The sequence below is a fragment of the Camarhynchus parvulus genome, chromosome 1, assembly GCF_901933205.1.
Source record: "Camarhynchus parvulus chromosome 1, STF_HiC, whole genome shotgun sequence".
In the NCBI taxonomy this organism is placed as follows: domain Eukaryota; kingdom Metazoa; phylum Chordata; class Aves; order Passeriformes; family Thraupidae; genus Camarhynchus; species Camarhynchus parvulus.
Window position 1 is genome coordinate 71881777 of NC_044571.1, and position 13677 is coordinate 71895453.

Here is a 13677-nt window from a genome sequence, read left to right on the forward strand (position 1 = left end):
GGCGGGCGGACAGCGCGGCTCTCGCGAGAGGCGGCGGCGGCGGGCGGGGCCGAGCGGCGCCAATGGGGCTCGCGCTGGCGGCAGTTTGAAGCCCCTCAGCGGCGCGCGCGGCCCGGCCCGGTTCAGTTTCTCTCGGGGCTGCCCCGGTGCCGCTGTCCCCGCCCGGAGCCATGGACGTGACCGGGGGCTTCTTCGGCAAGCTGCGGGAGCTGGCTGTCACGGTGGAGAAGGAGGTGAAGCAGCTGGAGCGGGCCATGCGCCGGGAGGACGCCGGTAAGAGCAGCCCACGGCCATGGGGCGCACGCCTGGGCCTGGGGGCCTCGCAGCTGTTCCTCCTTGCGGGATTTGCGTTCCCGCCTGCCACTGTCCCCCGTGCTCCTCTGGGAGCGCCGGTGGTGGGCCCGGAGGTCAGCCTGGGAATTGCTCGGCTGGGAATTTTTTGGGTTCCTCGTCGTCTCGTTGTCTCTCTGAACTCCTTTGTGGGTGTGTGGCTGAGTTTTTTATCACGGAGCAAGCCAAGGTGAATGATGAAGCACGTTGATGAAATAAGAAGCACGTTCTTGCTTCTTCTTTTCGTGGATCGATATAGGAAAACGTTTGCAGGGCATGTTCTCTCTCTGGACAGATAGCTCAGGCTTCTAATTGTGTTTATCTCTGTGCTATGTCTTGTCACGTAGCAGGTGCCCTCTTTTAAGCTATTTGCATTAGCCTTGGTTTCCAGTGAAAAAAGTAATGTCTACTGCGTTGTGTGTGTAATGCATCTGCCCACTTGCAAATACGATGGAAGAATTCAATTTTCTGCTGAGATTTGTTTTTCACTGGTCTCTATCATTTTTTTTCCAATTTCATCCAAGCTCCTTAGGGATGAAATTTTAACATAAATAATTCTTGACAAGTAGGCCCGGGGACCTACTTGTTGTATCAGTATCTGTTATATACACTACCAGCTGCAACATTAAGGTGAAAGCCTGGGCAGTTTCTTTGTGGAATTTAACACGCTGTAGATAGAGCAGTTTTTTGCTGTGTGAAGTACCTGACAGGAACTAGTTCTCTTTGGTTTTGTCTATATTGACTCTCCTTTTCTAGGGTATGAATCCAACATCTCTAATATTATAGAAACACAGAATGGTTTGAGTTGGAATGGACCTTAAAGATCACCTAATTCCAGCCCCCTGCCATGGGCAAGGACACCTTCCACTATCCCAGGTTGCTCAGAGCCCCATCTAGCCTGAGCTTGGACACTTCCAGAGATGGGGCACCCACAGCTTCCCCGGGCAATCTGTTCCAGAGCCTCATCATTCTCACAGCAAAGAACTTCCTCCTAATATCTAATCTAAATATTCTCTCTCTTAGCTGGAATCCATTCCCCCTTGTCCTATTACTACATGCCTTTGTAAAAAAAGTCCTTCTCCATCTTTCTTATGAGCTCACTTCAGGTACTGTAAGGCTGCAATTAGTTCATCCTGAAGAAGCCCCTCTTCCAGGCTGAACAATCCCATTCTCTCAACCTTTCCTTGCAGGAGAGGAAAGGCTGAGAGATCCATCCCTCTGATCATCCCAGTGTCCCTCCTCTGTACTCCAACAGGTCCCTGTCCTCCCTGTGCTGGGAGCCCAGAGCTGATGCAGCCCTGCAGGTGGGCTCTGAGCAGAGCAGAGGGGCAGAATCCCCTCCCTGGCCCTGCTGCCCACCATGGGATGCAGCCCAGGACACGTTTGGCTCTCTGGGCTGTGGGAGCACACTGACAGCTCATGGCCATCCACAGCTCAATGTCAGTGAGTGCACATTGACAGTTCATCTGCTAATGCAGGAAATTGCCATGTGGAATGTTACTTTCATGCTAAAACACTAAGACACCTCTTTTATTTTCTAAACTATTTTATATGAACATTCATCTTGAAGACTATGAAGATGAATCTTCACTCACAGTCTTGCATGACCTCCATGGTGAAATCAAGACTCAAAAGGTAACATCTTAACTTGCTTCCTTCTTGAGCAATTACATGTGTGTGCATGTTCCATAAACTTATGGTTCTGTTTTGGTCATTAAGCCACAATTCAACTTGTTAGTCCGTAGTTATAACCCTTATTTTTACTCACTTACATCTAAGTCCTCATAATAGCCGTGGATATTGGGGTAATGCCCAAAAACTTGGTGACCCAAAGTAGGTTTAGCAATGTTTCTTAGTTTGCAGTCACTGTTGTCACTCAGGTGAGCAGGGAACAAAGGTTACAAGGAAGCTGGAGTGGTGCCAAGGTATGAGGAGAATGATTCAGGAACATCCGCTCCCAACAAGAGAGATAAGCTTGCTTGTTTTCCATGACCAGCCTTTAGAATAAAATCAATCTTCACAGAAGTTTCAGTACCTTCAGCCAATCAGTTAAACTTGTGAAAAATTTTGTCTATTTCTTATACAGAAGTAGAAAAAATGGGTTATAGAAATAATTGAGTGATATAAAAGTAAGATTTACCTTCTGCTCTGCACTTATTCTTCGTACATATGGAGTAAGAGTCCAAACTAATTGCTGTTACCTCATATTTTTCTGGAGTAAAAGCATATAATTTCCTTGGCAAGGTTACCAGTAAGCAGTTATCATACTGTGAACTGTCATTACAGGTACTTTTATAAGTTTCCATACATTTGGGCTCTATATATTCCTGGTATTCCATAGGTATATATACCTGATGGTTTTCAGGGATAGAAAAGACCTAAATTTGCTTCTTATCTTCATCTGAATTGCAATTGAATACTTACTCCCAAAATGCTTCATGTGTAAACTACCGTGTGATGATTTGAAAACTGGTATTTCTATGTTTCCCTCTCTGTCCCCAAAGGAAGATGTTAGTGCCAGTCTTGGTAAGATTTGCTCTGAAAAAAAAGCAGTTCATGAATTTATGAAGGCAAGTGAAATCTTAATGCAAAGAAATGCAGCAGATCTTGGAAAAATAAGAGAGCTGTTCCAGAATTATGGCTACAAACCACATGTCAAAGACTCTACAGGTAATGTTTCTTGTCAATACAGTATGTGAAGAAAAGTATCATTTTTATAAAATGTTTCTCTCTAGCTATGTGTATATTTCTATTAATTAGGAGATCAAGCACACCCACGTTACTTGCTTTATAATAATATCCAGAGGGTAGATTTTGTTGTGATTGGTGCTGTAAGAATTAACTGAAACACAAACACTTGGAATTAGATCTTCTGGCATGCCTTTAGGTTAATGTGTGTTGGATCTGGGGTTTTTTTTCAGTAATAATTATATTCAGAAAACATGTGAGCAAGTATGTTTTGATAATCCAGAGACTTCTGCTGCTTCAGCTTCTCATGCATGGGGAACTATTGTAGATGCACCTCAGCTGGTTTGTATTCACATGTGATGGCTTCATTAACTTAAATCATACTAGAGAAAATCTTCAAGTGTCTGTTTCACAGCACAAATGGGACAAGAATGCTCAGGGATTAGGTGGCATGTGACAAGTAGTAGCACCTTGATCATTGGAGGTGAAGGAGGTCCTTAAATGTCAGAAAATGTACATAGAACCATCTGAAAAATCCAGGTGTGCCAAATGAGTTAAATTTGTTGTTAAATGAGTTACACCTGTCAATATTACACATACCCCTTTTGGTATCAAGGGCCCAATCAGGCTTCAGGAAGCTTTTGATGTGGTTTTAACTTTCTCTGAGCATTATCCAGTCATTGCACAAAACAAAATTATGGTTGTGAGCCATATTGATGTCCAAGTTAAGCTCCTATAGCTGTTTTACACAGATAAGGCAGAAGGCTCTGATTTTTTTATAGTACCTTTCTTCTGATACTCTTTGCCTTTAAAGAAGTCTCCAAACAGAGCTACAAGGTTAAATTATTTTTTAAGTTGTATTTTTAAGCTAAGTGTATCTGAAGACATAATACCACTGCACACCAGTAGGTATATTACTTTAAATAGCCTCTCTCCCCCTACCCACCTCACAGAATCAATTAAATTGGAAAGGACCTCTGAATCATCAAGTTCAATCTGTGGCTGAACACCACCAAGTCAACCAGACCTGGGCACTGAGTGCCATGTCCAGTCTTTCCTTAAACACCTCCAGGGGCAGTGACTCCACCATCTCCCTGGAAAGTCATTCCAATGTCTAATCACCCTTTCTGTGAAAAAATTCTTGCTAATGTCCAACCTGAATCTTCCCTGGTGCAGCTTAAGACTACGTCTTCTGGTCCCATCACTTGTTACCTGGGAGAAGAGGCTGAGCCCACCTGGCTGCACCTTCCTGTCAGGCAGCTGCAGAGAGTGATGAGTTCCCCCTGAGCCTCCTTTTCTCCAGGCTGAACACCCCCAGCTCCCTCAGCTGCTCCTCACAGCATTTGTGCTCCAGACCCTTCACCATGCTCATTGTCCTTTACTTACTACATCATGCAGAATTTCACAAACATTTTGGGGTGTTTTGGTTTATTTAACTCCAAAAATGTAGGAATTACACATTTACATATTTTTGCAGTCAACTTTTGTTACCAAAAAAGCTGTCCCCTTTCACAAGTTTTTAGTTGCTGCTTCAGAACCTTTCCTCAATACTGTTTTTCTGAAGAATGAGCATTTTAGTACTATATGCAGCCTTTGCTCTTTCCCCAAAAACCTTTTTAGCTCTATGCAGGGAATAAAATGCACTTATGTAAAAATCTTTGAATTTCATTTTCCTTGAAAATAATATTTACCAATAGAGTGAAACTCAGTAAATGTGTGACTTATAAATATAGCTTAGCGATATGAGTGCAGCTTCAGGTTCAGTTCTTTAAAGTAAACGAAGGAATCTATTCTAAGTAAAACAAATGGAATACTGGGGAAGTGTCACAATTTCTGACATAATTTTTTTTCATTTCTTTTCTTAAAAAGAAGATGAGAATGAAGCTAACAGTGAATCAGCAATGTCTGCCCAGAATAAATCTGATGAAGAAAAAGCAAATGGTGCGCCTCACCTCTGTGCTTCTGCAGAGAAGGCGGCGTTGCCCAGAGACCCGCTGCGCAACCCGCAGCTCTCTGACTTTGGTCTCTCGCAGTACGCCTTCTCCCGGCCATGGAGCGCGCTGAAAGCGCAGCACACCTCGAGTGCACGTCAGCTAAAGGCCAAGAGTGAGACTCCACTGAGAGTGCAGACACCGCAGGCTCTGCCCAAAACACCGAAATGTAAGCTGAAAATGGATGACTATGAGTGTGTGACACCAAAACTTGAGCACTTTGGCATTAGTGAACATACCATGTGTATGAATGAAGATTATACCATGTCACTTATTCAGAAAACTTCTCAGGCTATCAAAAAGTAAGTTACTGCAGTTCTGATTGTTTCTCTACAGAATTTTCTGTATTTTCTTCTTGCTGTACTAATTTCTTGCTCCTATTGCCCTTCTTTGGTCTTGAGGTGGGTGATTGTTATCTCTCAGGTGCTGGGTCCTGTGTTATTTAACTCCCTACACATCTTTTCATGTACCCATTGCAGTGCCAGATGCTGACATGAAATACATCTGCTGTGCCCCTTGCCTTGACTGCACCATAAGAATCTTCCATACACAATGCATTTACAAAGAGAAAAATACAATGTGATCTGTTTTCCTTAACCAAAGGTTTGAGCCTGGGCTTGTCTGCCGTAGATATTACACAGCCAGTGTAAAGGTTGCAGAAGCTTTATTAATATAAACAGAAAACAATTTGTAAAGCATTCAGTAAATTTTTAGAAGCACTGTATTTTCTCTAACATAAGGCCCACCTTAGAGTTTATTCCTTTTTTGCTCCAGTCTTCTGTTGAAAAGACTTCTTTAGATTTTTACGGTTCTAATTATAAAGGAAAACAATTGCAGCAGTTAGATCATGCACATAGTTAATTGGTCATGTTTTTTATAGTTATTATTAACAATACGTTCCATTTTAAATTTACCTAAATATTGGATATTTGGAGAAATTGTTTTGGAAACAAGGATCATATGCACGAAAACCACTTTAAAAATTCTACTGGTTTACTCATTGTAAAAACTAAAAATCATATGATTTCAACTACCTCTATGACTTCAAAGACAAAACTGACTAGAAAAGTTACTTTTTATTTAACTCAACATTTGAGACATGTTCTTCTAAGTAAAATATACTGCCTACACTGTTTACTGGGGTTGTGGGGTTGTTTTGCAGCTTAGACATTTTGTAGAGAAGATCTAAATCTGGTTATGATAGTTAAGATTACTTTTTAAACATTTAAAATAACTTTCTTTAAAGACACAGACTTGTGTGTAGGTTAGGTAAGTTTCCACTTTTTGCCTAGTATTCTCTTAACTGTATATGCCATTTTTTCACTAGAAAATCTTGGATATGAAAAAATAATTTTTACAATTTTTGTTTCCAGTGTTATGGAATCAATATTAAATAGCTTGTCACTTTGAAATCACTAAATTTTATTTTAAAATAATTTGTTATCTCTCCTTATAAATAGTTATGTAATTACTAAAATTACTTGAAAGCTCTATAGTATTTGATTAAGATAAACAATTTTATTTAAACTTAAAAATTCAATTTAAAATCTTTTCCTGTTCACAAGACCCTTATTAGTTTAAAAGCAGAAAAGATTTCGTCTTGTTCTATATAATTTCATAGTCAACAGGCATTTCAAAATAAAACCCCTAACACAGAATTAATCATCTGTGGCATCTGTTGCACCCTGGACATCTGGTTTAGGTTTGGTTTTTTCTTAATGCCTTAGACTGAAATCTCAGTATATGTGATCATTTGTGGCTGGACTGAACATTTGCATACCACAAATTGCAGTAGAATCACACATGAAAAAATGTATAAAAAATTCTTATTTGAGAAAACTAATTTTTTTACTTGCTTATTCATAAATGAATACTAGAAAAGTGACTAGGTTGGCAATATTCCTTTAATTGTGACTTCTTCATAATACTTGAAAGCTAATTGGGGATTTGGTTTTCAGGTTTGTTAAAAGAGGAGATGATAATGGAGGGAATTTGCCAGAAATGACCATCAAGGAAATCATGGTTACTCCTGCATCAAAATCAAGTAAGAGAGCTGAGAATGGTAAGTTAAAAATCCGTGAAATTAATATACATATGCATTTTTACAGAATGCATGTGCAAGTGCATTGTAAACACAATGGTTAACTTTTAATTGTTTTTCTGGTTAAATGTTTAATTCAAGGCAAGTCATTGTATGAGTAGTAATGTCTAAAAAATGTTGGTGGCTTCTCTGGGAAAGTTTCTTACTTCCTATAATTTTTTCCTATTCTTGTACTCATATCCAATTAGAAATGTGCAGAGGAATTAATAATTTTGTAACTGCTTATCCATGTTTGAAATAAAAATAGTTTTGCCAACTTAGCTTTTTTTTTCCTGAGAATACCTATTGGATCTGTTTAAAGACGGGAAAGAAAAGGGCTAGCAAGACAATAATTTAAGACTTTCAACATTAATGCTAAGACTTCTTTGAAAGGAGAAATAGGTTTTTTTAAAAATCTTGAGACAAGCATAGTGACAATTGGGTAAATGAGAAGGTAAAGCAGCTGATTTAAGTTGGGCTTTTTCAGTTATATTGAGTAGCAGGACTGGAATGACTACTTTGCATTACTTGCCTTTAAGGAATACTGTAATTTGGATGGATCAAGCAAAATATCAACTAAAAGGATACACATGTTTTAGAAAATGAAACTGGAACTGGTAGTAGTTATATATATATATCTGTGTGTGTACATACATATTTTTAATTTTGTTTCACTCACCCTTGATAGCAGCAGCAGCTGACTGGATGGCTTCTCCTATGGTATTTGTGTTCTGTACTCCCGATGTGAAGGACTCTTCCAAAACAAATAATACAGTATTATCATGGTCACCAGAGACAAAGGAACTGCCTCTTCCCAGTCATGTAGCAACACCACAGTGTCCAGATTTTCAAACAAGATGGCTAAAAGCAGAAGCTAAGGTAGTAAATAGCAATTATGTACATTTTCACACACTTTGACATAAGCAGATTTTAAAATGTCAGTTTGGAGTTCTTTTCCAATACTATTTTTTCTTATGTCACTATAAAAGTTCTTTCTAATAGTAATTATGTAAGAACATTTACTAAATACTTTACCTAAAATAATTAATTAACTTAAGGCATTTATTACTTCTTTTGCAGCAGCAGGTAACACCAGGGGGGAAGCTTGAGTCAGTGACAAAGAATGATGCAAAAGATACACCATACAAAGAAGAAAGAATTCCTTTTGCTGCAACATCTGATGAGTATCTTAAAAATACTGGGGACCCTTCCCCTCCCAAACTGGAACACTATGACCATTTACTCAATACTCCTCCACCTCCAGAAATAACAAAGATACCAGATAATGTTCTAAAGGTTAGCTAATATGCTTTTTTTCCCTAACTAATTTTAATATAAAAATACTAGAATTAAAAGGGCCTAGTTCTATCTGTAATCCATCTGGTTTGAGTTCTTAGATAATTCTTTTTATTCCTGTTTAATGTTTCCTATAGATGCTTTCCCAATATAATCATAAGGTAAACTCTTCTAAATCCAAGGAAATGGAGACCAAGGCAGGAAATACTACAAGATATGAAAGTGGTTCCACTGATTACAGCAACAAAGAGAACAGGTATGATTACGCTTCACAAATTTGGTTAAGTAATTTAATTTCTAGGAGGTAAAAAGTGCACTAATGCCCTTAGAAATTCATGTTGTTGCTTGCTATTTGACTATCAAAACAGCTCTTGTTGCTGTGACTAAATAACTGGGGTTTTGGCATGGTATATAACGGCCTGTTTGCAAAGAACAAATATTATAGGTGATGGTGTGTTTGGATCCTCCCAAATTAAAAAAAAAAAGGCAAAATTTTACTGTAGGTTTATCAGTAGGTATACTTTGCTTTGTGGCAACGAAAGCACCAGTGAATGCTTTCTGGGTAAATTTAGGCAATAAAACAAAAGAATTTGGTGAAAAGTACCTACGTGAGAATTGATTTCAAACTTGTTTTGGTAAAGACAAAATACTTTAAATGAAAAGCTACAATACGTATGAGTAATCTTAGAACAACTGAATTATAGTTTTATAAAGAACGCCATCAGTTTGAATATAAAGAAGTTTTTATCACAACTTTATCAAAACGTACATATTCCTGATTCAATGTAATGTAATGCTTGTTGATTATCTGTTCAACTTAGAGTCTGTAAAGATTATTTAAATAGGAGGTACAAGGCACATGTAAGGAACAACAACCCAGAGTGACACTGGTAAAAGTTGGTATCTTACTATACTTGGGAGTTGGAATCCATTTGAGTAATCTCACTTTAGCTGACCCTTCATTTTTTGTTGTCAATACAAAAAAGACAAGTTTTCAATATTTCTGCCTTCTGCTAATTCAAAATATGATTTAAATAAGCTCACAAACATGTCTGCGTATATTTTTAGAGGATATCGTGGAGTTTTCAAGACAAACATCTGAAATGAAACTGAAGACCATGTTGAAACTTTCACATTTGTGGATCTTATCACCAAATTATAACAAGTTCAAAAAGCAAAAGGAAATACTGGTGGGAAGAAAGATACCATACCAAGAAAAGGCTTTTTTAATGGAGAACAATTCTTTATCCATGATGTGGATTAACTTGTTTGAACTAACAGCTTGTGCTTAATTCTCTATTGACATTATTGGCAAAATGTATTGAGGGGTTTTAAATATATTGCACTTCAAAGAGGAATGAGATCCATGTACAAGGTGGTGCTTCAGTTGTTTGTTGTGTAGGATTGCATTTGCAGTAGGCTGTAGAGAGTGCAGTTAGATGTGATAAAAGGAAAGTCCAGTATATTGCTTTCAAAAGTGGATCTCTCTGGCTGTTCCAGTGACTCTACATCCTTTCAGGACTGAGGCTGAAGTCTGGTGCTTCAACAGTATTTGGTATCTTCAACAGAAACAAGTAAATTTTTTTTTGTGTTGGAAGAGTAACTCCTGCTTTACTGTTTAAAGCAGTTCTGTGCTTTTGGTCCTTTCTGCAGTGCTAAGATGTATCTGACACATCCCTGCATCAGACTGACTGTTACCTCTCTGGCAGACCGGCATTTCCCATGCAGCTTCTTCCTTTATACATCAACATAGTATCAGGTGCTATGCATCTGGTTTCTTTGTAGCTCTAGAAGGTGACTCCTGCTCTACTGTGAATCGTTTGGAAATGTGCAATTGTTACTGGTTATGTGTATCTTCAGCTGCTTGGAAGAATTTGTTGGCCGGCCTGTAGGTTATGGCTTCCTCTCCTGCTGCTGCCATGTGTATTCTCTTCAGTGCTGGTGTCACTTCTAAATATGCACATCTAACCCTGTAGTAGCTGACCAAGCTGAAGTTCTCAGAGCTGTTTGGCACTCTTTTGGTAGTCATAGTAATTAGGACTTTTTTCTACCAGTACTTTTATTGTTTTCCACCAGAAAACCTAGCTCCATATCCTTGTTTGGAGCCAAAATGGTGTTTCCAGTGTCAGCTGTTCCTCTAAGTGACTCCAGGACTTCTTACTATTTGTCTTCCATTTGATGACTGAAATTCTGTCATTTATGTGAGGGCAAACATGCAACACATGAGAAGGGAGAGACTGTCACAGGAGATGGGGATAAGTGGATGTTTTTCTGAACTCAGCTCCACATTTTTTTAAGTCTTCAGGAAATGCAAACATCTAGAGAAGCCCATAAGTATTTCTTCATTTGCTTAGACTTGTCCTGATTAAAACTTAACAAGTAAAGGTGCCTTTTTCCAATTACAGTCATTTTCCAGGATAAGCGTACATCAAATTGGAGAAGGTGATTTTCTACTAGTTCTGACCTGAGCACGCTGTCATTGAAAAGGCTAGTTTCTGTTTAAAATTATGTATATATTAATGTGTCAGTCTGTGAGCTTAATTAACACTTTTGGATACTAAATAAATCTATCTCAAATGCTTGGTGTCTGCTATAAGAACACTTATTTGTTCTACCCATCCTCTTCAGAGTGAAGGCCACACCTGCTTCCAGCTTTTTCATAGATTAAAACCTGGTGACGTGAATGCTGCTTCTGGAATTTCATGGCCTTGGAAAGGTACAAAGTATTCTTGCTGCAGGGCAAGAGGGTTTCAACCAGACAGATTTACCAGCACAAAACAGGAGGGATTTCACAGCCTGCAGTCTCTTTCTTGCCCTGCAGCAAGCCAGATACTCTTTTAACATGAAATGGAACAAGCAGCACTACTACAGACCTTGCTGTATTCCCCCTGCCTTCAACTAATGAAATTCACAAAAGGGCTTAGAGATGTCTTTTAACTTGAGAACAACTCAGCACTCAACTGTGCTTTCCTCCATTAGGGAAGTATGGAGTTGTACCTTGCAGTGCTGGGTTTCTCACTGCAAGGCACTTGCATAATTTTGCCTGCCTATTAAAATTTTCTGCTACATATTATTAAATAATAATCTTCAATATAACAATTGAAATCTTAAAATCTTCTGGTCTTCTCAAGCTGTTGTGACATGATACAGGGATGAAACTTTGAAATCAAGAAATGAAGTTGTATGCATCAGTTTTGTTTTTCTTGCCTTCAGTATTACTCCAATGCATGTAATATTCTTTTTTTATAGGCAAAGCATTGCTCTGAGATAGATAAAATAATGACACCAAAACAAAAACTAGTTTTAGTTTTTTGTACTTCACCTTTGAAATTCTTTCGGTTTCAGGATGTCCTAAACAGTAGTTTGAGTAATGGGAAATGACAGCAGTGAAAGTGTAAGCACTGGAAAAGGCTGCCCAGGGAGGCAGTGGAGCCTCCCTCTCTGGAAACAGTCAAAACCCACCTGGATGCAATCCTGCTGGAGCATAGGGGGTGGGACAGGTGGGTGTGTGGCTGTCTGATATACTGGAACAGCCAAGGATGCAGCCATGGAGCTGGAGGAGGGTAAAACTCCCCTTATGCTAGTGTTGCTGCTGGAGAAGGGCTCATCCAGTTAATAACCTGTCAAAGTGGGAATGACGCAAACGAAATTTTACAAGTTGGTTTGTTGTGGAGTGAATCTCTTTAACAGTATTGGCCTGTAAGGTTGGTTAAACAGTAGCTATGTAAGTAGCAAACAGTGGTTCTTAAGAGACAGCCATCACCTGAAACAAGCAAAGTTGCCAGAGTACAGTTTTGTGTTGTGCTTTATTTAGTTTAAATGGGGGCTGCTTCCACTAGAGGCTGTTTCACCAATTCCCTTGCACAGAATTCAGGGGTTGTACAGATTTATAATAGATTTCTTCATTTGCCAAGACACAGAAAGGCTAATTATTTTTGTCTTCTCATCTTGTTTGTCCTTCCCAACAGTAATCTCAAGCTCAGCTTTTGCCTTTTGCCTATGTGAGTGCTGGATCAGATGTAAGGGAAGGGTGAGAAGGGAGATCACATCTCCTAGCAGTGCCTGCTCTCAGAAAAGATTGAACCCAGAACAAAATTGCTCTTCAGTATTCAAAAACATCTGGGAAGTAACAAAAAAATCATAGCCTTTTGCTTCATTTGCTGTGGTTCTAAATATTTTTTCTTTTATTTTTAAAGTATATCAAATGTGTCAGCTAACAAGCTTCTCCCCCTAATCCCATTTGTTGTCAAAGGAGCATCTCAACTGTTCTGCCCAGGAAGCCCCTTAATAAGGTGATCAGTGCTTTCTTATCTGGGAAATACTTTGCCTGATGTTGAACACAATTATAGGCCTCTCAGTGAAATGAAACTTCCCAGATGGTTGTCAAAGGAATAATTGACAAGGATTACTTCTAGTGATTCCCATTGTGCTTTTATTGAGGATTTTATTAACCACTGGAACAATAATTGGAGTCCAGGCTTCCTTGTTTTTTTAAAGTACCCTGGCTTCTTTAAATTTCCTGTAAAATGTCACATTTGCTTTGTTCTCACTTGTCACTATTCAAATGTTCCAGCACTCATGGTGTCGAACATGCTCCATCAACAGCTGTAGCTGGTGTTGGATCTGCCTTCTCTTTTGGGAGTACCTTGTTGTTCCCTATGGGACAATACAGATATTGTGGTGTTTATAAGGAGCAAAGACAATATCCAGTGGCCACACTATGGAATCACATGTGTGTTAGTCCAAAGGAGCACAATTTTCTGCCAGGAAGACATTGGCTCATGCTGCTTATATCAACTTAAATGTAAAAGCTTATGCTTTTCTTACACTAATACCTATACCTGCTTTACAAAGGGGCAGTTGACATCATAGCAGGAGCTGAGCAGATCCAGGAATTTCTTTGAAGCTGTCTTGCCCAAATCAAGTTGAAGAGTTTTAAAAAAAAAAGTAGCACAAATGTGTCTGCATGGGCAATGGTCCGTGGAATAAGATGCTCTGTCACACAGGCATTTATCCTGGGGGGTGGCCAAGGAAAGCATAGTTTGCAGAATACCCAGCAGGAAAGTGTTCAGATGCTTCCATAATTTTTGGTATATTGTATTCTTGGCTTAAAGCCCTGGGGTTACATTCTCTAAATGATTGCTTATGAAATTATTGTAAACCAATCTAGAGCCTTCTGCATGTTCCCACCTTTCCTCCCCCAGCTGCAGGTCCCACGCCATAGGTTGTTGGTTGCACCATAGCAGTTGTGACTGCAGGGAAATCCATTCCTGCTTGCCCAACCACCAGGAG

The 13677-nt window shown here is 39.2% G+C and overlaps 1 protein-coding gene across 3 annotated transcripts; it reads left to right on the forward strand.

Moving 5' to 3' along the window:
* Positions 1 to 58: 58 nt before the first annotated feature.
* SKA3 (spindle and kinetochore associated complex subunit 3) lies at positions 59 to 10965 on the forward strand. Of its 3 annotated transcripts, none has more exons than XM_030959966.1 (9): positions 59 to 273; positions 1901 to 1965; positions 2835 to 3000; positions 4888 to 5311; positions 6968 to 7071; positions 7778 to 7968; positions 8170 to 8385; positions 8523 to 8641; positions 9454 to 10965. In XM_030959966.1, the coding sequence occupies exons 1-9, from the start codon at positions 171 to 173 to the stop codon at positions 9485 to 9487; spliced, it is 1422 nt and encodes a 473-aa protein (XP_030815826.1). In that variant the 5' UTR covers positions 59 to 170; the 3' UTR covers positions 9488 to 10965. The 3 variants fall into 3 exon arrangements, with proteins under 3 accessions (XP_030815826.1, XP_030815834.1, XP_030815844.1); XM_030959974.1 differs by having other exon boundaries at positions 8173 to 8385; XM_030959984.1 differs by having other exon boundaries at positions 4891 to 5311.
* Positions 10966 to 13677: the final 2712 nt, after the last annotated feature.